Source organism: Onychomys torridus, chromosome 2 (assembly GCF_903995425.1).
Source record: "Onychomys torridus chromosome 2, mOncTor1.1, whole genome shotgun sequence".
NCBI classification, from domain to species: Eukaryota; Metazoa; Chordata; class Mammalia; order Rodentia; family Cricetidae; genus Onychomys; species Onychomys torridus.
The window spans coordinates 140,693,643-140,718,636 of record NC_050444.1 but is presented as its reverse complement, the minus strand read 5'-3'; the positions used below and the strand labels follow the sequence as shown (position 1 = coordinate 140,718,636).

Genomic DNA, 24,994 nt, shown 5'->3' with positions numbered 1-24,994 from the left:
TGAATCTTCCTCTGCCCTTCACCAATGCTTACCTCTAACTTATGCCCTGGGACAAGTGGGTTGGCCTGGTCTCTTGGGGAACTCCCTAAACAAGACGTTTCCTCTGAAACTCCAAGAGCAATCACCAATATAAAAGCTAAATTTTCTCCCTTGTGTTATTAAAATTATACATAATTATGTTTAAGTTCCATAATTCTTAAATCCCTCTACAACAAAGGAAAAATTATTAAAACATTTAATCACTGAAAATACAAATACATTAGCAAATGTATTTTAGGATACTTATACAAAATTTAACACAAAATTAAAGACTCTGACAATAAGCAAGATGGATACTACTCTTTCTCCTTTACTAACTTTTCTATCCTTGGAATTAGTGATGTGACTGCAAGTCTCAGAGCAGGACCAAAAGCCAGCAGGTTTCTTTGTTTCGATGCAGACAAGGCTGAGAAGGTGGCATCACACAAACAGACGGTGGGAAAGGGTAGCAAGAGTTTCACAGCCTTCTCATGGAGTTCTGGGTGACTTGTCTTTGCGCTTACCCAAAACTGAGTTACAGACATTGATCTGTAAGCTGACTGTAAGCTCGGATCTGAAGACAATGCTGCTAGTTTTTCTTCTTCAGAGTCGGTGAGGTTGTTATTCTGGTGACTGGCAAAGGGATCAATGAGCCACAGATTTCCCAAACGCAAGTCCTCTTCTGGTGGGTAACAGTCATGGAAAATCTGACAAAGTCCTTCTAGGTGTTCAACAATAATGCTAGTGATGCTTCTCACACTTACATCTGATGAGTCTAAGAACTCAGAAAATAAAGGGAACATATCATAATCACTCTCTTGTGTGCGCCTCAACCATGTTTTTAGCTTCTTCTTAAATATATCAACTTTATTATACAAATTGAAAAGAGTAGCCATGGTCCCTTGGAGACCAGAATTTACTTTATTTATAAGTGAAAACATATCTGCTAAATAAGCTAGCTTTGCAACCCATTCCTTGTCATGGAAATACCTGGCCAAATCTGAGTGCTTTTGATTTAAAAGTATTTCAATTTCATGTCTCATTTCAAATAATCTTGTTAAAATTCTCCCTCTCGACAGCCAATGAACTTCAGCATTAAGTGGTAAATTCACATGCTCTGATCCCGTCTCTTCACACAAAACTGTCAACATTTGTGAATCTGAGGCACTGTTCTTTACAAAGCTTAAAATTTGTGCTGACTGCAAAAGAATTTCATGTAAGCATGGAGATAGTTTTTCAGCTGCTAAGTGCTCACGGTGAATAAAACAATGTGTGAATGTCACTGTACTCTTGGCAATTTCTTGAATTTTTGACTTTAAACGAGACCATCTACCAGTCATGCTTGTGGCCCCATCAGTACAGAGACCAACACAATGTTTCCAATTCAGAGATCTACTATCAATATATTTATTTATTAGTTCAAACACTTCCAGATCTGTGCCCAGAGAAGACATCTCAGTACAAAACAGTAATTCTTCTTTCACATCACCACAGTCATAATCGATAAAGCGAACATAGCACAGAAGAAGAGTAACAACATCTGAGGTCTCCGATGACTCGTCTATCTGAAGGGCAAACCACTTGGAGTCTCTGACCTTCTGAATCAGCTGGTCTTCAATGTCTGCAGACAGTCTGTTGATCCTGCACCCAATTGTGTTATCAGAAAGAGGGATGCTTTTCATTTTGTCCCCAGCACTTGAACCCAAAACATCTGAACACATTTCTACTAAATACGGTTTAATTAATTCTTCAGCAATTGAGAACGGCTTCTTCCTGGCAGCAATTTGGAAAGCAATTAAATAAGAAGCTTTCACAAGTGACTCTTCAACTAGTAAACACCTTTTTAAAGAACTGTTTTGACATTCCATTTCAAGTGACTTTTCCTCAAAAAAGTCTACTGGCTTGTTCTCTAACTCCGAATGCTTTGCCTTCAAATGGTTAGAGAGACTTACTGGCACCACACTTTCTCTAGGTAAGACCTCTCCACAAATGACACACTGTGCTCTTGGTGAACTTTCCTTTGATCCAGAACAGATAATAAAACCAAATTTGATATATTCTGCATCATAAGTCTGGAAAAAGCCCATTCTTTTTTTCTTTGCAGGTGGAGAATCAGGTTCTTCATTGTTTCCATTTGGCAGAGGTAAATCTGAAGGAAATATTTGAATCATTGATGATATGAACATATACAATATGATATGAAAACTGTATTATGAAAAACTGGACAAAGATCCATTATCATGATTGATTAACATTAACTTTACTCAATGCTGCCTATAAATTTTGAAAAGCACATTTAGGGGCTAGAGAACAGCTCAGTGGTGTGTATGGCACACACACATTACCTGGGATGTATGACACCCTGGATCCAATCCTTAGCACCAATACAAACCAATATGCCACATATAAAATCTAAAGGCCAATCTTACAAGTTTGATTGTGCTATATTCACTAGCATCTATGTCCTTTATTGGAGGAGGGGGGTGTTGAGACAGTTTCTCTGTGCAGGCTTGGCTGCCCTAGAATTTGCTCTGTAGACCAGGCAGGCCTTGCCCTCACAGAGATCTGCCTGCCTCTGCCTCCTGAGTGCTAGGATTAAAGGCATGTGCTACCACCACCTGGATCTTTTAAGAATCTTAATGTAGGGGTCAGTGAGAAGGCTCAGCAAGCAAAGTCACTTGCCACCAAACTTGACAAAGTGGACGGATGTAACAGATTCCACCAAGTTGTTCTCTGACACCACATATACACTGTGACATATTCCCATGTGTGTGTACACAAGCACACAAAAAATAAAATAAGAAAGAATCCCAGTGTATGGCTAGGAATGGTAGCACACTCCTATAATCCAGCACTTAGGAGCTGGAAGCAGGAGAATCAGGGTCATCTTCAGCTACATGTCCAGTCTGAGGTCAGTCTGTGATACTACATGAGACACCCATCTCAACAACAAATAAACCAACACAGTGAGGGAGGGGAGAGACAGACAAAGAAAGAATCTCAGTGTATATTTACATTTTTATCAACGTAAAATGTTTTCAATACAATGTCAAGTGACAAAGCAATTTACAACAGTATATAGAAAGTGGTCCAATACTTAATTCAAAAATTTAAAAAAATAAACACTCATATATCAGATGTCCACAGATCACAGACCCTTTACTACTTTTTATACGTGAAGGTGTACAGAAGTTCTTGCACAAGTAAGAGTATCATTTTAAACAGAATATAAAATACTCTAATTCCCTTAAAGAATTCCCTTTGACTCCTACCAAAGGAAAGGCACCCATGTAAAATATCTAGGATCACTTTTACCAGAGTAAGCTTTATCTATTTATTTAGAGACAGGCTTTTGCTATGCAGCCCAGGCTGGTCTTGAATTCAAGATTTCCTGCCTCCGTCTCCCAAATAGCTGGGACTACAGTAAGCTCACCACAACACAGCTCCAGACTAGGCATTTTACATAGAGGTTAGTGAAGGGATGCTGGCCAGCTTGAGTGTGGTGAGCTTGGCTCTGGCAGGCTTTGTTCTTCTCCCCCATCCCCTCTGCCTTGCTAAAAACCTTTAGATTACATTCCTAAAGCTAGCCAAGGTCCATCCCCTTATTTTGCCACTTCCTCCTGAGTCTGACTACCAAGGTCCAGCAGCTATCAAAGTATTGAGTCCAGCAATCAAAAACCCCCTTTGGCTCATCTAATTAACATTTCCAATCAAAATTAAACAGCTCATCCTAACACGGAGTTTCCTATTTTCCCTCTATAAACTGTCATTTACCTATGGGCCGCATCAGTCTCCTCTCTACCCAGAGGAGTCCTTTGTCCTCTCTGGGAACAAATACCCTCCCCCGCTGTCCCTTGTTCCTTTCCCCTTCTCCCTCATTTCTATCTCCTTTACCACATCCTAGCCCATTCTAACACAGACCTCCCGCATTTTCCTCCTCTTAAAAGTTGCACCTGTGAGGTCATTTGCTGCTGTTTCCTGTCTGATTCAGAAAGCAGCCACTTAATAAACTCTTCTTCCCACTTAATAAATAACTCTTCTTCCCACTTAATAAAGGATCTCTTCGAAAACAGGTGTCTGGGTGTGGTTTGTGCCTAATCGGGGTCTGTGATGAAGCCCCCGCAGTTAGGAAGTCCCCTTCAGTTAGTCTATGAAATAATTATTATTAAAAATGAATGGTTGGGGATTTAGCTCAGTGGAAGAGCGCTTGCCTAGCAAGCGCAAGGCCCTGGGTTCGCTCCTCAGCTCAAAAAAAAAAAAAAAGAGACTGGAATTATTGCTCCACGATACAAAACAAAGCTCTGAATTTGACACATCAGCAACACACACACACACACACACACACACACACACACACACACACACACACAAAACCACCTTGGGCAGAGCTGGCTACTAAAATCATTGAAAACATAAGGAGTATGGGAGTAAGGCACTACTATTGATTGGAGCAATGCTCTTACACCTTTCCATGTAGGAGTTCACACAATTTTCTATCACCAACACCCCAGAGCTATTATATGTTCTCTCAGTAACTGACAATTAAATAATTAAAAGCAGAGTTTAAAAAAGAAAAAAAGAACTAAGGCTTATTCACGAATTCTTTTAAGCAATTACATTTGTAAGTAATTAAAATGGCTTATCTGTACATTTGAAAGAGCAATGCACACGTGTGAAATGGTTTATCTCTACACACAATATTCTGTGTGCATATGGATGTGAAGTATGTACCATTTCACATTCAAGAATTACTTACTGTCTTTACCTTTTTATACAAAAAACAAATCAGAAAACAAACAAACCTTATACAATGTGCCAGAACACTTACCTGTCTGGCATGCAACATGGTGGGTATGAGGTCTGCAAGAGGTGGCCTTGGTCTGGGTTGCTGGTCTGCACAATATGCCTTTGTTCTTCTGAAGCTTAGGAGGCTGCAAAGACTGGAGTCTCTCAGCAGCTGCCAGTGTACTTCCCTAGTTAGAAACAAATCCACAGGCCAGAGTGTTTTTAGTGACTTTCCAACAATACTGCTACCAGATGAAAAGCAGGGTTATCCTATGGAAGAGCAGTTACAAACAGCAGTCTGAGGGAGAAAATAACAAAACCACTGTGAGGTTTGAAAGAAAATGGTCCCCATAGGAGTGGCACTATTCGGTGTGGCTTTGTTGGAGTGGGTGTGGCCTCGTTAGAGGCAGGCTTTGAGGTCTCAAATGCTCAAGCCACGCCCAGAGAGACAGACCACTTCCTGTCGCCTGCAAGTCAAGATGCAGGACTCTCAGATTCATCTCCAGCACCATGTCTGCCTGCACACCACCACATCAATGTATGAAAATAATGGACTAAACCTCTGAAACCATCAAGATGTGGATTCTTAGCTGTTCCTAATGTCATCCTTTTGCTCCATCATCATGAATTCTTACCCTCTGAAACTGTAACCCCAAATTAGATACTTTCTTTTATAAGTTGTCTTGGCCATGGAGTATTGTAGGACATTATTTTAAGGTGTGTTACTTTTATTTATGATGCATTTGTTTAACTCTGTGAAGCTGTGTTACTGTGCCTGTCTAAAACACCTGAAGGTCTAATAAAGAACTGAACTGCCAATAGCAAGGTAGAAGAAAGTATAGGCAGGGCTGGCAGGCAGAGAGACTATATAGAAGGAGAAATTGAGGAGTGAGAGGAGGAGGAGGAGGATGTAAGGGGCCAGCCACCCAACTACACAGCCAGCCACGGAGTAAGAGTAAGATTTACAGAAGTAAGAGAATGGGAAAAGTCCAGAGGCAAAAGAGACAGGATAATTTAAGATAAGGAAAGCTGGCAAGAAACAAGCCAAGCTAAGGCTGGGCATTTATAAGTAAGAATAAGCCTCTGTGTGTGATCTATGTGGGAGCCGGGTAGTGGGCCCTAACAGAGCCAAGAGACAACAACAACAATGGCGTTTTGTCACAGCAATTGAAAAGTAACTAAGACAGCCACTCAACTCCTAATTCTCCTAATCAGCATTGATTCCATTTATTGGTTTTTTAAAAAATATTCTGGAAGATAGATATGTCGTCTAGCATGGGTAAGGCCCTCGGTTCAATTCCTAGTCACACATATGCGTGCGCACACACACAAATTATTCTGTCTAAAATATGAGCAAAATAGCCAAATAAAGAACAAACAGTTGTTGATAAGGGTAATTATTTTTTTAAAAATGGATCCAATTGTAGACTCCACAAAATAATATATAATCTCTATTGATTAAAGATCTCAACTGGGCTAGGTGGTGGTGCACACCTTTAATCCCTGCACTCAGAAGGCAGAGGCAGGCAGATCTCTTGAGTTCGAGGCCAGCCTGGTCTACAGAGTGAGTTCCAGGACAGCCAAATCTACACAGAGAAAACCTGTCTCAAAAAAAAAGAGCCTGGAGAATTTCAAATGACCAGAGCAGAAAGGAAATATTCTTAAGAGCAATGTAAAAACAAAGCAAAAAAAAAAAAAAAAAATTACACACACACACACACACACACACACACACACACACGCACACACGCACACACATACACATACATACACACACATTTGACTACCTGGAAATTAAAAGAAAAAAATAATCTTTTGTAAACAAATATCAGATGTCCATAAAACAACGTGAAAAGAAAATAGAGTGGGGCATTTTATTTAAAACACATTTATTTCATTCAGAAAACATCTACTAAATGTTTACCATAAACCAAGCACTGTCTAAGTCCTGGGGATACAACAGAAAAAACAAACAAAAATCCTGATCAGAGAAGGAGACATAACCCAAACAAGTAGCCAGGTGGTGGCAAAGCCTTTAATCCCAGTACTTGAGAGGCAGAGCCTAGGCAGACCTCTGAGTTAGAGGCCAGCCTGGTCTACAGAGTGAGTTCCAGGACAGCCAGGGCTACGCAGAGAAACCCTGTCTTGAAAACAAAAACAAACAACAACAACAAAATCCAAGTAAAATAATCATATAACAAACTTAGAAGTCTAAATGGTGAAAAGAGCTGTTGAGGAAAAGGCAGGGTTAGGGATCGGAGAGTGACTGCTTGGAGAAAGGGTAATGTGGGGGGAGCAACATCCGATTTTCTGAATTACTCCAAAGAGCAAGCCTGGTTGGATGAAATGGCTCAGCTATTAAGGCTCTTCCATCCAGCCTGACTACTTGAGTTCAATCCCCAGTTTGACCCCTGGGATCTCTATGGTACAAGGAAAGAAGAGACTCCCCACCCTCCCCCTCCCCACCCCAGAGTTGTCCTCTGACTCACACATACGTGCATTTAAATGAAAAATTAAAGGGAAATAAGTGTGTCCATGGCTGACTGCCCTCTACCCTGACTCAACTCTGAAACCAATCACTGCTCCCAGCTTCTGATGGATCAGTGGCAGCATATGGCAAGTTTCAGCACCCTACTCTGAGTTAGCAAGCTACCTTGGAGGCATATTTACATGACTTTGTATGGAGCTACCCAGCCCCTCGGGTAGTATTCTATTACTAAATGAGCCAGCAGTAAGTACAAGAGTTATTCTTACAAACAATATAAACCTTGTGCCACTACAAACAATGCCATGACTCCTGTCCTTACACATAAATTCGTCCTACACGTGCTAGTGTATCTATGGAATAAAAGTCTGAGTGCTACTGTCGATTCACAAGCATGTGATTTAAATTCTGATGGCTTCGGCATAATGCTCTTGAAAAAGCTGTATATAATTGTGTGACCATAAACAATATACGTGAGCTTATTTTCTAATACCTAGTCAACAGATCATTTTACTTGAGGCTATTTCTAAGTCACTGGATACTTAGCCTACTGTAGAGGGTTATTTTTCATGTGTAACATTACTTATATTCCCTTGCCTATGAATAATCCATCACAACTTCTACCATTTTCTTATAAAAAAAAAATCAGTCATCAGTCATAGTGCACTTGTCTTTAATTCTAGCACTAAGGAGGTTAAAGGTTGAACTCTATGAGTTCAAGGCCAACCTGGTCTCCAAAGTGCCTTCCAGGACAGCCCAGACTACACAGTGAGGTGCCTGTCTCTAATACCACCACCATCACCTCCACAAATTCTGTCTGGACAAACAGATGCACATCCTAATCCCAGCACTCAGGAGGCTGAGACAGAAGCATAATCCTAAATTCAAGTGCAGCCTGAACTACATAGTGAAGGCTACCCTATCTCAACAACTCCACGTATATTTTCAAATGAACGTGCCAGGAAACTCAAAGGCTCAAACAGTGAACAACTGGAAATAATTGCCTGTTCCAATTCTTCCCCAATCAGTTTTTCTCAGAGGGAATCACCAACTTATTGGTGGCCTTTCCAGGATATTCTCTATGTGTGGATAGATACAAACAGATACAGATATGTATTTACAGCACAAATGGGAGTGTTCATGCCACCTTCTTTCCAGAAGCCTGTACGTACAGGCCCTGTTCTTTTTAACAAAGGCATAGTATTCCATTACATGAATATAACATACTTACCTGTAACCAAGGCCTCTGTATGTTTGTGCAGGGCACTCTACTACTAGTGAGGCTATGTAAACAGATGTGGGAATGGGAAGGGGCACATTTCAGACTCTGCTTGTGTAGGAGTATGTTTTGGCAACTCATATAACTCAAGAGTGATCTATGGCCCCAGCCACTGATGAAAAAATTGAGTTTCAAGCTTCTGCTATTACAAACAATGCAAACCAATTATAAACCACATCTGGCTCTGCATTTTAAAACTTTAGTTTCTACTAAAATCCTCTGAAATAATTTTGCCCATTCATACTCCTATCAGCAACATGTGAGAATGCCTTCATCGTCCTTCATTTTTATCTTGGCCAATCTGGTTAAACAGTGATTCTAAGTTCTGGAGACCAGAAGAGGGAATGGGATGCCCTGGGACTGGAGTAGCCCAAGTGCTCTTAACTGCTGAGCCAACTCTCCAGCCCCCAGTAACAACACAGTTTCAATGACAGGTGGATTACAGAAATACCCCACATGGGGAAACATACATAGGGCAACTGTATTACATGAGGTATATATTCCTAAAAACCTGAATAATTTAAAACTAGTATAATTCAAGACTAATTGTCCCACATACATAAAGTAAAAGGATGAATTCTCAGATACACAAATTTGTAACCAGTACTACAAATTGTTAGAAATTATATAGGACATTTTTATAAATACATGTTAGCAATACTTGTTAATTTTACACTGTAACATCTTACTTGTACAAGTACATTTAGTGACATAATTATTAATGGTACAAGTGATTAATCTCATAATTTAAAATGATTTAGTATATAACATGTACTATATAAATGTTAATTTAGTGACTTTCATCAATGAGTATCCTGTCTGAAAATAATCAGATAGTATCATCTTCCAACATGATAAATGCTGGGAGAGTTAGGAGGACTAAACTGGACAAGCTACCTTTCTACAATAGTGACTCCAGGCAAGACTTCTGCTAAAGACTGACATGAACGTGCTCTGAATCCTCAACTAAGGATCTCTGATACACAGATATATTTCCCATATTTTGCTTTTTCTTTGGTTTTTTTTCAAGACAGGGTTTCTCTGTGTAGCTTTGCGCCTTTCCTAGAACTCACAGAGATCCACCTGCCTCTGCCTCCCGATTAAAGGCGTGCTGGGATTAAAGGCGTGCACCACCACCACCACCACTACCCGGCTTGCTTTTTCACTATGGAACAGCAACCGATATTTGGATCATTAGCTTTAAAAGTAATAATTGCTGCTGGGCATGGTGGCGCATACCTTTAATCCCAGAGGCAGGCAGATCTGAGTTTGAGGCCAGCCTGTTCTACAGAGCGAGTTCCAGGACAGCCAGAGCTGTTACAGAGAAACTGTCTCAAAAAACAAACAAAAAGTAATTGCTGATATAATATGGTCAAATGTGACAGCAGATACAGCCTGCCTACTCATTTATATATTAAAACTTCAATGAGCTTTAAATCCAGAAAGATCACTAAGATGGTAAAACTTCTGCCTGTCACCTCCCGTCTTCTAAAACGTACTTTATTTAGTATCATCTTTGTTTGTGAATGTGATGTGGAGACATGTGAGTACCACCATGCACAGGTGAAGACCAGAAGACAACTTTGTGGAGCCAGTTCTCTCCTTATACCTTTGCATGGGTTCTGAGGATCAAACTCAGATGGCCAAGCATGTATGGCAAGTGCCTCTACCCGCTGAGCCATTCTGATGTTCTACCTACTTTCATTTCATCAAAAATAATTCAGGCTGGAACTGCCACGGTTTTTCCACTTACTCTGTTATACTTGCCTGGCTATCATTTTTCTAAGCTAGGCAAGTAGTTTGCCTGGTTTATTGCTATGCTGCCTCGGGGTCTTGAGTATTCTCTCTCCTACTGTGCAGGATACATTCTCCTAGTTTAGCGGCACCTAGAAGCCAGAGCGGTGATCCGGCCATCTCTAACTTCTGCTCCAAAGACTCTGAGAGTGGGACACACTCTCAGCCCTAGTGACACCATTTATGACACTTGAATGACTTTGCTGCGTAAGGAGGGACTTAAGCCGGGCGGTGGTGGCGCACACCTTTAATCCCAGCACTGGGGAGGCAGGGCCAGCCTGGGCTACAGAGCGAGTTCCAGGACAGCCAGCGCTACACAGAGAAACCCCGTCCCGAAAAATCCCCCAACTCCCCACACACAAAAAGAGACTTGGTTATATCAAGAGCAAATGGTCACCAAAATCATTAAGTCATTAACACAGTACATGCTAGATCAAACAGATGACACTGAAAAGGATGGCGGGAATTTTATTCTCCTGCTGAAGTGGTGATTGACGCTGGACTACAACAGCACAGCCTGCGATCCTTATAGCCTGCCAAATCTGAAATTATTCATTCTTTGAACTTATTTAAATTTGGGGAAGCTTTCACATTTTCAAACTTGAGACATCATAAAGTGAGAGATTAAGTAAATGTGCACTTTGTACTATTTTCAGCCTCACACAGTTCGAAACTACAATGGCACCAATGACAGTTCCAAAGAGGAAAGGTAAGCAACCAGGAGTTAGCAAGCACTTAAACAAATAAAGGAACCTTGATGCCAACAGTAAAATAACCCAGAGTACAGCCTTATCAGTGAGCTAGGGTCCAACAATATGATGCAAAACATAAAATGCGTTACCACTCAACCTTCTGAAAAGAATAAGCTACAAACAGAAAAGTAGCTGTGTAATGTATGTGTATATGCAAATGTATTTATATATTAGATTATAAACAAAATAAAACCCAAGTAAGTGGGGGATTATCAGGTAACATATGAACAATAAAACTCACATTTCCAATGATCTCTCCTGCCTCTTTAGGACCTGCACCTGTTAGGAATCAAAACACACATTATTATTCCCACAATATATATAAGTAAATACTGGAACTCACATCATTTTCTCTCTCAAAGGTAGGTTAGAATCTGGACCAGAATTTCTCAGAAAATGGTCCAAGGAGATACCTGTGGTACCTAATAAAGGTAAGGACTCCCTATTTCAGGCCCTCTGCTACTTTAATAGAATGCCTGGCAACAAAGCAGCAAGGAGTGGGGGTTGGCCAGATGGCTCAGTGGGTAAAGTGCTTGGTATACAAGCTTAAGGCCAAGAGTTCAGATCCCCAGAACCCATGTTTAAAAACAAAAATATGGCGACTTGGAGAGATGGCTCAGAGGTTAAGAGCACTGGCTGCTCTTCCAGAGGACCTGAGTTCAATTCCAAGCACCCACATGGTGGCACAACCATGTATGAGACCTGGTGCCCTCTTCTGGCCTGCAGGCATATGTGTAGGCAGAACACTGTATACATAGTAAATAAATCTTTTTTTTTTTTTTTTTTTTTTTGAGACAGAGTTTTTCTGTGTAGCTTTGCGCTTTTCCTGGAACTCACTTGGCAGCCCAGGCTGGCCTCGAACTCACAAGATCCACCTGGCTCTGCCTCCCGAGTGCTGGGATTAAAGGCGTGCGCCACCACCACCCAACAAATCTTTAAAAAAAAAAAATACCAGGCATGTCTCTGCATCTGTAAGCCCAGCTGATCAGAAGGATCGTAGAGTTCACTGACCTTTCTAGCCTAGCCAATCAGTGAACTCCAGGTTCAGAGAGACCCTGTCTTAAAAACTAAGATGGATTCAGTAGGTTAAGATGCTTGCCACTCAAACCTGAAAACCTGAGCTTGATCCTTAGATCCCAAGGGGAAGGAGAGAACTGACTCCCAAAAGCTGTCCTCTGACCTCTACAAACACTTGTGCACATATAACATACGTATATATACAATAATAAAAAACAAAACTTAAAATTTCAAAAACTAGATGGAGGCTAGAGAGATGGCTCAGAGGTTAAGAGCACTGGCTGCTCTTCCAAAGGTCCTGAGTTCCAAGCACCCACATGGTGGCTCACAACCATCTGTAATGAGATCTGGTGCCCTCTTCTGGCTTTCAGGGATACTTGCAGACGGAACACTGTATACATAATAAATAAAAATAAATCTGAAAAAAAAAAAAAAAAGGCCGGGCAGTGGCACACGCCTGTAATCCCAGCACTCGGGAGGCAGAGGCAGGTGGATCTCTGTGAGTTCTAGGCCAGCCTGGTCTACAGAGCTAGTCCAGGACAGGCTCCAAAGCTACAGAGAAACCCCGCCCCCCCCCCCAAAAAAAAACTAGATGGAGAGTGAAGAAACCTAACACCAACCTCTGGCTTCCATGCCCACCCACTTATACAGAAATAAGTATACACACCACACACCCGGGGCGGGGGGGGGGGGGGGGGGGGGGGGGGCCCGCAGGTATATTTAAATTTTCAAATTCTTTTTGTTTATTTATTTTATTTTAGGTGTATGAGTGTTTTGCCTGCAGGTAATGTATGTGTACTACATGCATGCCTTGTGCCTATAGAACCCAAAGGGGGACATCAGATCTGGAACTGAGTTACAGATAATTAGAGCCTCCAAGTAACTGCTGAGATCTGTACCCAGGTCCTCTGCAAGAGCAGCAGGTGCTCTTAACTGCTGAGCCATCTCTCCAGCCCATTAGAATCCTTAAAAAAAAAAAGTCCTCATAATATAAAGAAAGGCATTACCTATAAGAACTCTTAGACTAGGCAATATTTGTCTCTTAGCCAAATGTCTCATACCTGTTAAAACACTGTTAGTGTTCCTGGTGGGCTGGAGAGCAGGTATTTTTGCCAACGATATCACACTGGTTATAACTGGTGTTGTAACAATTCTTGGAGGAGGGAGTGTCGTCAAAGCAGTTTGTGTCTTAGGAATAATTACTGATACTGACTTTGGGAGCACAATTACTAAAAAAGCATAATGATACAAATTAGCACTGCCCCTGCACAAGGAAGACACACAAATTCATGAACTGTTCCATAAAAATATGGAATAAAATAAATGCTGATTAAAATAAACAATAAAGGCATAGTATAAAATAAAAGGGTTACACACAGGAATAAAACTGTTGAACAAGCAGTTTTTCAGGAAGCAATACAAAGTTCTAACTCTGTGCTAACGTTAGCTCAGGTGATTGTCATGAAGTCAGTGTTCACTGGACTTAAGAAGAGCCTGAATCTGTAAAACTCTAGATTCAAAGGACAATCTAAATCCCATATAAGATGTCCCAAAATCTAATAATTTTAATAACTAGCAGGTAAAATGCCAGGTTTTGGGGTCAACTGGGAGTTTTTGTTAGTGGGTATAAGACCCTAAACCTAAGCTTGTTTCAAATAAAACTTTAACATGACAAAATTTGTAAGTCAATGAGGAGCTGTCCCTCCATGTAACATTGATCTTTCTCTTGCATAAAAACAATAGGTTTCATTTCCATACTGTTTATCATTCTGTTTTGCTAATACTCACACTAATTCTTCTCCTTTTCTTTGTCCCTTCTCCCTGCAATCCTTCCCCTTTTGCCTTACACACAGGAAACAAAACCAACAGAATCTGTCTTCCTTTTCCCTCCCATTCCTTTGCCCCCTTCCTCTCCTGACAGTCTCCAACTGGTTTACCTCAACTGTACTATAAAATTCTACTCCCAACCTGACTCGTCCTAGGGAAGGGTTGGCTAACACAAGAGTTTAGGAGAGAAACATATAAAGGGAGTACTAGATAGGGAAGAGCCATGAAGCAGAAGCTCGTGCACTCTGTCAATTACATGAAGCTTGGGGTTCTGATCAGAAGGTCTATCAAGGGTCTCTGACTCAGGAAGTAGGACTGGGAGGAGACTTTAAAAACATTCCTCACATCTAGTCTTCCAATCTTTTGAACACATTAGCTGTCCTACTTGTAAAGTTATTTTTCAGGAAAAACTTAGATACCCATGAAGAACTGCTCTACTTTATTTTTTCTGAAATAATTAATGAGCTTCTCTTTTTTCTTTAGCTTCAAGCAAGTTCTGCATCAATTTCTACACCAGCCATGGCAACCATACTAACACACTTACATCCTGTCCCTTCATTTGCCCTCTTTTTAATTTTTATTTCTAATTATACCTGAGTAGTAAGGATCCCTTAGTACAAGTTACAGATAGTCCATAAGTTTAATCAAATTAAATTTTCCTATAAAATAAATATATATTTATTTATTAACTTCTTGGTTTATGACAGCAAAAAAAAGCATCAGAATTAATTTTCTCTCGAGTGATGGCCTTTTGTCAACTTGATACAAGCTAGAGTTATCTAGGAAGAGGAAACCTCAATTCAGAAAAATACCTACATCGGAGTACCCTGTAGGCAAGTCTGTGGGACATTTTCTTGAATAATGATTCATGCGGGTACTGTCACTCCTGAGCAGGTGGTCCTGGGTTGTATAAAAAAGCAAGCTGAGGGAGCCATGGAGAACAAGCCAGTAAAGCTGTATTGCTCTGTAGTCTCTGTTCAGTTCCTGTCTCCAGGTTCCTGCCTTGAGCTCCATCCCTGACTTCCCTCAGGGATGGAGTGTGACCTGAGAGTTGGAAGATGAGAACCAAATCCGTTCCTCTCCAGCTGCTTTTGGTCACAGTGTTTACCATAGCAACAGAAACAAACCAGAAGAGACCACCATTAGGGCCTAAAAAAATTTAAGGAAGTCCAGGCTATATGAACGCAGTGAAATTTTGCTTTTATTATAGGATTCCCACTGAGTATGCTGACAGTATATCCTAGCACTGACTTAAAGAGCCCAGCAGCCAAGCTGAATTTTACCTTTTTTGTGAACTGGGTCATTGGTACTATACTGATGGCAAAACTTCAAGACACAAAACAGGTTACAGAAGTATTTGACGTTGCCTCGCCATTTCAAGGATTCACTTAGCTTACCCTGACGTTTACAAGCATCACACCTGGCTATCTGAGGAGCAAAAGACAAGGAAGGATTACAATTATAAAAAGGTACTATTAACTGTAAACCAGAGAAACTATGAAAACGGTTTATGAGTTTAGTGAGATTATAAAATGGAAGATTCCCCACTTAAAATATTGCACTTAAAAACAAAGATTATTATTTGTTCCATATAAGACATCCTAGAAATTGACTTTTTAAAAGTTGCTCTTTTTGTTTCCAAAATTACTAATGAAGGAATATAAAGATAGGTTGTATTCTGTAAGAGTAAGAAGGAACATATAGAGAAAGAATATGAACTTGGGAGTCATAAAGACAGAGTCACTCAACAAATATTTAATTAAGTACCTTTTCTTAAGCACTGTGATTGATCCTTCACCATATAATGGTTAAAACATATACTCCTCCGAAAGAAAATTCCACTCAGTGTGAGGTAGTTAAGTAGTTACTGATTTCACTAGGGCTGTGGGTGTAGATGGCATTTACTAGATTCCTCAGGGACATGCTACTAACCTCCCTAGACTACTCTCTTTCCAGTATGCAGTAATACACCCAGCCCTCAGGACTGACACTGGGAATAAACAAAACAGCAATGAAGGAGCACCAGATTTGTATTATTGCTCATTTAATTATACCCATCACTATAAGCCTTTCAAAAATAGGAAAGTGGGTAAGACTATCAGTTTGGCACTTGACCTATGAAGGGAGGACAAGGTCTGACTTTAAATTCCTCAGAGTGACCTGAATTAAAGAGCCACTTAAGACAACATTATGTAAATTTCTAACCTAAAAGTCACAAACAAGGTCTTCACACTTTACAAGAAAGAATAAAAGAGCACACATATCCTTACTCAACAACAAAATGTCAGGCTAGAGATACAGCTCAGTGGCAGAACATTTGTCTACCAGGCATGATGTCCTAAATTCAAATCCCAGTATCAGGATGGGGTGGGGGGAAGGGACCTCCAGAAATCCTAAACTCTAAACACATTTTTTTTTACACGTAATTGGAACATATTTTAAATTGAAATGATTCGCACGTATTTCAGAAAGACAAAGAGCATGCTCTATTTACCTGATAAAACAGAGCTGTGAACTTGGACATGCATTCTTCACAACAGAAAACCTGGAGCTTGCCTTCCAGTCGATTTTCCACAAAATTCGCAGATGTCTGGAAACAGTACCTGCACATCTTACAGTAGTTTGTCCATCTTTCTCCAAAGTTTTGAGCAGAGAGGGACTTGCAAACTAACCACCAAAAAGGATGAAAGGAAAAGACAGATACACATTAGCTCCAAGGAGTGAAACAAGTGTCCGTGGTGCTGCAGCTGACTTCTAGCCAGGTGTGACAGTACAGGCCTATAAGCCCGGCCCTTGGGAGATGGAGGCAGGAGGATCAGAAATTCCAGGGCAGCCTCAGTTACAGGTCAAGTTCAAGGCGAAACTGAGCTACTTGAGATTCTTAAAAAAAAAAAAAAAAAAAAAAGAGGGGGTGATGGGATTGCTCAGCAGTTAAAGGCTTTTTCAAAAGACCTAAGTTTGGTTTCCTAACATAAATTATTTGCCTCTATATGAAAGGATAATCTCCGTAGTCACAAAACAAAAATTAACATTTAAATATGCTCTAAATATTAAATCATCCATATTCAAAAATATCAGAAGTATAAGTTTATTTCTTTCTTTTCTTTTTTGGTTTTTGTTGCTGTTGTTGTTTTCAAGACAGGGTTTCTCCGTGTAGGTTTGGTGCCTGTCCTGGATCTCACTCTGTAGATCAGGCTGGCCTTGAACTCACAGAGATCCGCCTGGCTCTGCGGCGCCGCCGCCCCCCCCCCCCCCCCCCCCCCCCCGCCCAGCCAGAAGTATAAGTTTCTTAAACCAAATAGCAACAATGGCTTAAGTTCACACTTTACAAACAAGTAGAATAAAAAATAAAAATCTGATGTCTTAGCTAAACTTACAAGATTTTCTCTACTGATGCTATTAATTCAATTATAGTTTTTGTTTATGCTGAGATTACTGCAATGCTTAAAAGGACAAATCTTGAGGTGTAGTAAGTATAAACTGCATAAATTCAACTTTTTAAGAATGTCCAAGTAATGCTTCATAAGAGAAAAGGGTTTCTTTTGGTTTGGTTTGGTTTGGTTTTTGGTTTTTCGAGACAGGATTTCTCTGTGTAGCCCTGGCTGTCCTGGATCTCGCTCTGTAGACCAGACTGGCCAACAAACTCACAGAGATCCATCAGCTTCTGCCTCCCAAGTGCTGGGATTAAAGGAGCATGCTACTACTGCCCGGCAAGAGAACAGTTTTTGAAAAGTAAAAACCATGAATATGAACTCTACTACATACTGTGTGAGTAATACTGAATCTCTTTTTTACCTTCACTACAGAATGGCTTGTCAACCCCTGAGAACCGCACAGTGTCCTTTATGATTTTATAGATCTTACAGTAGTCGCACAATGCCATAACTTTATTTTTCCTTTTGTATTCATCAGAGCAAGCCTCGCCACAAAACAGAAACATTCTGCCCTGCAAAAACAAACAACAAAAGTCATTAAGTTCTAACTAAACAGGGGCTGGAAACATGGCTCACTGGTAAGAGTACTGCTCTTGCAGACAACCTAAGTTCAATTCTCAGCACCCATGTTAGGCTTCTCACAACTGCCTATAACTCTAGCCACAAGCAGATCCAATGTGGTCTCCTCAGTTACTTGTGCTCACATGTACATATCCCTGCGGCCCACTCACCAACACAAATACACACACACACACACACACACACACACACACACACACACACACACACACACAATTAAAAAGTCTTTTTCCAGACCAGTGAGATGGCTCAGCAGGTAAAGGCACCTGCTGCAAAGCCTAACAACCTAAGTTCGATCCCAGGACCCACATGATAGAAGGAGAGAACAAACTCTTGCAAACTGTGCTCCACATGCATATCATAACATGCCCATATCTATGAATACACAAATACACAAAAAATAAATATATATTTTTAAGTCAACACAAACTAAGGAACTGTTGAAGATGAAAAACCAGAAATGCTCTCATTGGATGGTTTACCCCCTATTTCTTGCATGCCGTCTCTTTACCTTGTAGAAAAGCAGTTCTGGTTTTGTGGCAAAAAGATGGCTACAATGCTCACACCTGAGTCTCAGCGTATTGGTCAAAGCGATCTGCTGGGACTGTTTAGCAAGAGTCTCCAGAGCAGCTGCAGCAGGCTTGCTGATGGGGCTACTGAACGAGGAGACGGGGGCCCCTTTTCCTGCTGACGCTGCAGACTGCAAGGCTGTGCTGGTCACCTCTTGGCCAGGAGACATGACTGCCAATGAAGAGTTTGTTCCCTCTGGCTTGTTAAATACATTCTGAATGAATACAAAGCAAAGATTTTACCAAATAAGAAATAATGTAACTTAATTGTTTTAATTTTCTCTTTTTAATAAATTCATGCCACAAACTTTTTTGTTGTTGTTTCTCATTTTTTGAGACAGGGTTTCCTGTGTGGTCCTGGCTGCCCTGGAACTCTCTCTGTAGACCAGGCTGGCCTTGAACTCACAGAGATCCGCCTACCTCTAGCTCCGGAGTGGTAGAATTAAAGGCATGCACCACCACCGCCTGGTTCAAATATTTTTTTTTTTAATTTTACTTCTAACAGAAAGAATTTCAGTGGCATACCTTGCATATTTAACTGAAGGGTTAAAATATTAAACACTCAAAGGTGACTAGAACAAAAGAATCCTGCATATGTTCCTAAGTTGCCTTTCCCAAGCCCTAAATATATCACCAACCAACTCCTGTTGGCTAGTAATAGTGGATACACTAGGCATCCATCCATCCTCCCACCCAGGAGCATCTCTACTTTCTGTATACTGCACAGACAGGGTAGAAATGGAATAAGGGGGAGTTATAATTCCATGCCAAGAATCATTAAGTTTCTGGCCGAAGACACAAGGGGCACTTGAACCCCAATAAGCTCTTGTTCTTCACTATACCACCTCTCAAAACACATACTAGCTTCTATTCTTTTAAAAAAGAGAGAACAGCTGGAGAGATGGCTCAGTGGTTAAGAGCACCGACTGCTCTTCCAGAGGTCCTGAGTTCAATTCCCAGCAACCACATTGTGGCTCACAACCACCTGTAATGAGATCTGGTGCCTTCTTCTGGCCTGCAGGCATACATGCAGGCAGAATACTGTGTACATAATAATAAAATAAATCTTAAAATATTAAAAAAGAGAGAGAGAGAACAAAAATGAGTGTGGTGAAGCTGGGTGGTGGTGAGGCAGGTGGATCTCTGAGTTCAAAGCCAGGCTGGTCTACAGAGAAAGTTCTGGGATAGCCAAGGTTACACACAGAAACCATGTTTCGAAAAACCAAAAGAAGAAAAAAAGGAAAAAAAAGTGTGGTGGTATATACCAACAACACTTGGATAAGGAGTTCAAGGCCACCCTTGGCTACATATCAAATTCCAAGGCCATCCTAGACTAGAACAGGAGACCCTAATTAAAAAGGGGATTTAGCTCAGTGGTAGAGCGCTTGCCTAGCAAGCGCAAGGCCCTGGGTTCGGTCCTCAGCTCCGGGAAAAAAAAAAAAAAGAAAAAAAAGAGGGTGGGGGGAGAAGAGCCAAGGGCAGAAAGTGGGAGGAGAGGGTATTTGAATCAAGGACCCTGAATAAGGAAAGCCCAACAGCTAAGCTCAAACATTTATACAAATGACTTTTGAAACATTGCTTGAATAGACTGTGGGTTTGTTGTTTTTTTTAAGACCCTGCATTCAAAATTTTATGACTAAACAAGTGTCACATGCTTGTAATCCCATAATTTGAGAGACAGAGACAGGATGATGGCCTCACGTCTGAGGCCAGCCTGAGTTTCTACATAGTGGGTCGTTGACCTCTTTGGGCTATGTAGCAAGACTGTCTCAGGAAAGGAAAAAAATGGCTGGCAAGATGGCTCAGTAATGCCATGATGACATGTAAACTCATAAATAAACCTAACAGAAAACAATATAATTTTTTTCAACATATTGCCATAGATCAATGCCTCAGAGAACTAGAGAGACAAAATAGCACCTTGCATCATACCTGGAAAGCCAACACACAGTTGGAGCTACAGAAACTGCAAATAGTTCCATCTGACATGGCTACGTGATATTGAGGGACTGCTGCGGCTTTACAACTATGACACAAAATCTGGAGACCTTAATGACAAAAAAAATAAAAACAATGAATGTTGCCCACATACACAAATGATCCAAAAGTCCAGTAGTAGAAAAACAACCAAATACTTAGCACAGACTCTCCTTATGACTTTGGGGGACTGGCTCCCAAACTTCCCCCAAGGATGTCCAACACCTGCAGAACAGATGCTCATCCCCTATCTTATAGAATGTCACCACAGCATTTGCATATCATCTATGTGTATTCTAAACATTCACACACAGATCATCTTTAGATTACTTATAATACCTAATAAAATGCAAGTGTCATATAAATAGCTGATAAACTTTGAGAAAAATTTTAAAAGTCTCTATAATATTTAACTATATTTGCTGAAGGCTTTTGTTTTTTGTTGCTGTTTTGAGATAGAGTTCTTAGTAGCAGTTCTGGCTGCCCTGGAACTAGCTCTGTAGGACAGGCTGGCCTTGAACGCATATCGATCTGCCTGACTCTGCTTCACCAGTGCTGGTATTAAAGGTGTGCAATACCATGCCTGGCATTTGCTGATTAATTCTGAGGTATGGTTGGTTGAATGTAGAACTCATGAATATGGAAGGTCAACTAACTATAACACAAAAAAAAGATCATGGAACTTTACAGTAATCTCTAAATCTAACTGCAACAAATGACCTCAATTAACTCCTGCTCATCAAAACCTAACTTAAAGGACTGGAGAGATGGCTCAATGGTTAAGAGTGCTGGGTGCTTGTCTAGAGGACCTGGGTTAGATTCCTAACTCCCTAATGGTGGTTCATAAGCATCTGTAACTCCAGTTCCAGGGACTCCAGTGATTCTGGCCTCAGCAGGCACCAGGCATGCACATGGTGCACAGACATACATGCAGACAAAACAAGTACATAAAATACAATAGTAAAAAAATTATTTTATTTATTTATTTGGTTGGTTTTTTGAGACAGGGTTTCTCTGTGTAATAGCTCTGGCTGTCCGGGAACTTGCTCTGTAGACCAGGCTGGCCTCAAACTCACAAAGAACTGCCTGCCTCTGCCTCCCCAAGTGCTGGGATTAAATGCGTGCATCACCACTGCCCAGCCACAATAAAATATTTTTTAAAAGAAAAAACAATTAGCTTAAAACTTAGTAATATATTTTTATTTTTCCTACACCTGAAACCATAAAGTATGTTCTACAAAAAAAGAGTATCAGTGAAACTCTTTTCCTATATTATCAATTTTTCAAAAGTAAGTCAATCTTGGGTTTTTGGCCATATTAAATTCGGTATATAAAAATTAAGAACACCAGTCATGGTCATCTTTAATATATTACTAAATCTATAAATTTATCAAATTTAATCATTACCTGAAGAAATAACATTCTTAATTCTGTAAGCAGATAAGCAATTAATAGAGCAGAAAAGCTCTGTTCTTCCTGGGTCATTTGTAATCTCGTTCATTTCAGCGGACGGCCTCAGTGAATTCCCCAAAGAATAGAGTGGCTTCTGGGCCAAGTTCTATTAGGACAGCAATGACATAAGATACGTTTAAGCGTAAGTGCAAACACAGTTACATCACTGTTTCAGACAGGGCAGAGAGGAGGCTCGGTGGTTTGGGGAAGTGCTTATCATGCAGAGCATGAGGACGTGGTATGACAAAGTGCTACACGGTCTTATAATAAAAACCCGGAGCCAGATACTGGGGTGAAAACAGAGATCAGAGGGATAGGACAAGCCACAGCCAACCTCATTTTACCAACCCTCAGCCTCCAGACAGAGCCACTTCCTGAATACCCACACCTATATCCTTTCTGTACCTGCCATCTCACTTCCTCTCTCTGCCCAGCTACATGACTTCCTCTTTCTGCCCAGCTCTATCACTTCCTGTCTGTCTGTCTGTACAGACCTCCAGACCTCTATGGTTAACTAGTGCTGGGAATTAAATAAAGGCATGTGCCACCATGCCTGGCTCTGTTCACAGTGTGGCCTTCAACTCGGAGATGACTCTCTGCCTCCCGAGGATTAAAGGTGTGTGCTACCATTGTCTGACTTCTATGTTTAATATAGCGGATATCTTTTCCTCTGATCCTCAAATAAGCTTTATTGGGGTGCACAAATAAAATATCACCACAAGATGTGAGTTCAGATTTCCAGATCCCATGGAAAGCCAGAGACCACAGTGTATATATGTGATCCCGGTGCTCCTATGGCAAGATAGAAGGCAGAGACAGGAGAATCTCCAGAACTTCACAAGTCAGTCTAACATACCCAGCTTTAAATAAAAAGAGACCCTGCCTCAAACAAGGTAGAAGGAACAGGCCAACACTGGTTGTTGTCCTCTGACACCCACACATACACCATAGCATGCACACTCATTCACTAATCTCATACACACACACACACACACACACACACAATCATACATACAGATTTTAAAAAGAAACAAAAAATTCAACAATGAAAAAAAAAAGCCCAGCCAGGTGTGACATCCAAAGCAGAAGGATCAGGAGCCTAAGGCCAGCCTTAGCTACAAAACCCAAGAAAACTAATAACTACTCAATTAACAAAGCACACTATAAGTAATGAAATGTAAATAACCCATGAAGCATACAGCCATCCTCAGAATTGATCTGGACTTCAGTATAGGAAAGTTGAGCACTTTTAAAGCTACCTAAATTGGGTGACTCTACAGCAGGAAATAGAAACAATACTTAATTCATATTAAGAGATCCTACAAAATCATCTCCTTATCAAGCTGGGCGTCACACTAAGCAGAGATAATTATATAATGAATTATACAGTTTACTCATGATTTAACAAATAATGACCACCACTTATACAGTATTAATTTCTGAATGATTACCATAAGCCAAACTCCAAGGTAAGCAACTGTTAACTCTAAAACTGTCATTAATACAATAGCCGATCTTCTAGTAAGGAAGGAAATGGACATTATGAAGTTTCACATAATCCACTTAGTAAAAATGGGCCTCAGAAGTTCAGAAGAATACATTATCAACCCCAAACTAGGAATGGATGGATACTTAGGTCATATATAAAAAAAGCAACAGGACTGCCAAACACGGCAATTCCTGAAAAGTAAAATATTTCTTAATAATAAAAGGCTATTTTCAACTGCTCAAGAAATTAACAAATCAAAAATTTGCTAAGTAAAGGAATTGTATGTTTATGTACATGCAGGTGCATGAGTGTCATGCACATGTGTGTGGGAGTCGGGGCTTAACCTTAGGTATCATTCAGGTGTCATTTACCCTTTTTTAACACAGTCTCTCATCGCCCTGGAATTTGCAAGTACTTGATGCTTGCTAGCCAGAGAGCCCCATAAATACACCTTTCTCTACTGGGAGTGTGAGTGTGCACCACCACAACCAGCTATATGGGTTATAGGGATGGAATTCAAATCCTCATGTCTGCAAGCACTCTACCAACTGAACTACCTTAGTCCCTAAAAAAATCATTATCATTTACATCCTTTATAAGAACTTTAGGGTTGGGGATTTAGCTCAGTGGTAGAGCACTTGCCTAGCAAGTGCAAGGCCCTGGGTTCGAGCCTCAGCTCAAAAAAAAAAAAAAAAAAAAAAAAAAAGAAAAAAGAGAGGATCGGACGATGGCTCAATGGTTAAAACACTTGCCACACAGGAAAAAGGACTAGAGTTCAAATCCCTACAACCTACATAAATGCCAAGCAGGTTTGCTGGCCCTACCTGTAATCTGTAATTCTAGCACTTGGAAGGTGGAGATGGGACATCTGGGACAAGATGGCTAATTAGACTAGATGAATTGATGAGTTCTGAGTTCAACTGAGAGACCTTGCCTCAATGAAGAAAGTACAAAGCAAATGATGAAGACTCCTAACATCAACCTGACCCATACACGCCTACCCTACCCATACACACATAAACACATACACAAAGAAAAAAAACCAATAGTCATTAAAACTGAAACATATAATATTTAACCAGACTACTATTTATTACAGTAAATAGTAAGTACCTAAAGTATTATCATAGAATGATGGTACTAACCAACTAAGAATTCATTCCAAAATACATCTTGGAAGGGAAAAAGTTTCCTTTAGTTTCAATCAATTTTTGGCTTTTAACTCTTACTCATGGGTTCATCTATAAGGTATTTTCACTATCAACATTTCACACAACAAATCATCTGTAAGTTCTGAGCCATGAGTAAAATGTAAAATTTGTTCACAGTGGCCTACTTCATCTGAATCATGTCACTATACAGCCATCCCTATGTGGACTCTGCCCCATTTCCCTGTAGAGAAGATCACATCAGGATGAACGGGGACTCCCACCTTCACACCGCAGCTCACCCTTTCCCAGGCATCTCAGGGGAAAGCCTACATGCTCCCCAGCAGGAATCCACACCTGCTTGTACACCATCAGGGACAAGGTCAGAG

The 24,994-nt window shown here is 40.5% G+C and overlaps 1 protein-coding gene across 2 annotated transcripts in view; it reads right to left on the bottom strand.

The window, feature by feature from the left end:
- Positions 1–219: 219 nt before the first annotated feature.
- Positions 220–24,994, bottom strand: part of Zmym6 (zinc finger MYM-type containing 6) — a 47,946-nt gene continuing 23,171 nt past the window's right edge. The window contains exons 6-15 of one of the 2 annotated variants that reach the window (XM_036177673.1): positions 21,924–22,074; positions 20,472–20,587; positions 18,482–18,754; positions 17,753–17,903; positions 16,452–16,624; positions 15,241–15,385; positions 13,192–13,359; positions 11,355–11,392; positions 4,847–4,991; positions 220–2,167 (exon numbers count right to left, since the gene is read on the bottom strand). In XM_036177673.1, coding sequence (XP_036033566.1) covers positions 336–2,167; positions 4,847–4,991; positions 11,355–11,392; positions 13,192–13,359; positions 15,241–15,385; positions 16,452–16,624; positions 17,753–17,903; positions 18,482–18,754; positions 20,472–20,587; positions 21,924–22,074 — 3,192 coding nt within the window. In that variant the 3' untranslated portion in view covers positions 220–335. The remainder of the gene's footprint in view (positions 2,168–4,846; positions 4,992–11,354; positions 11,393–13,191; positions 13,360–15,240; positions 15,386–16,451; positions 16,625–17,752; positions 17,904–18,481; positions 18,755–20,471; positions 20,588–21,923; positions 22,075–24,994) is intronic. The other variant, XM_036177674.1, reaches the window with a different exon arrangement.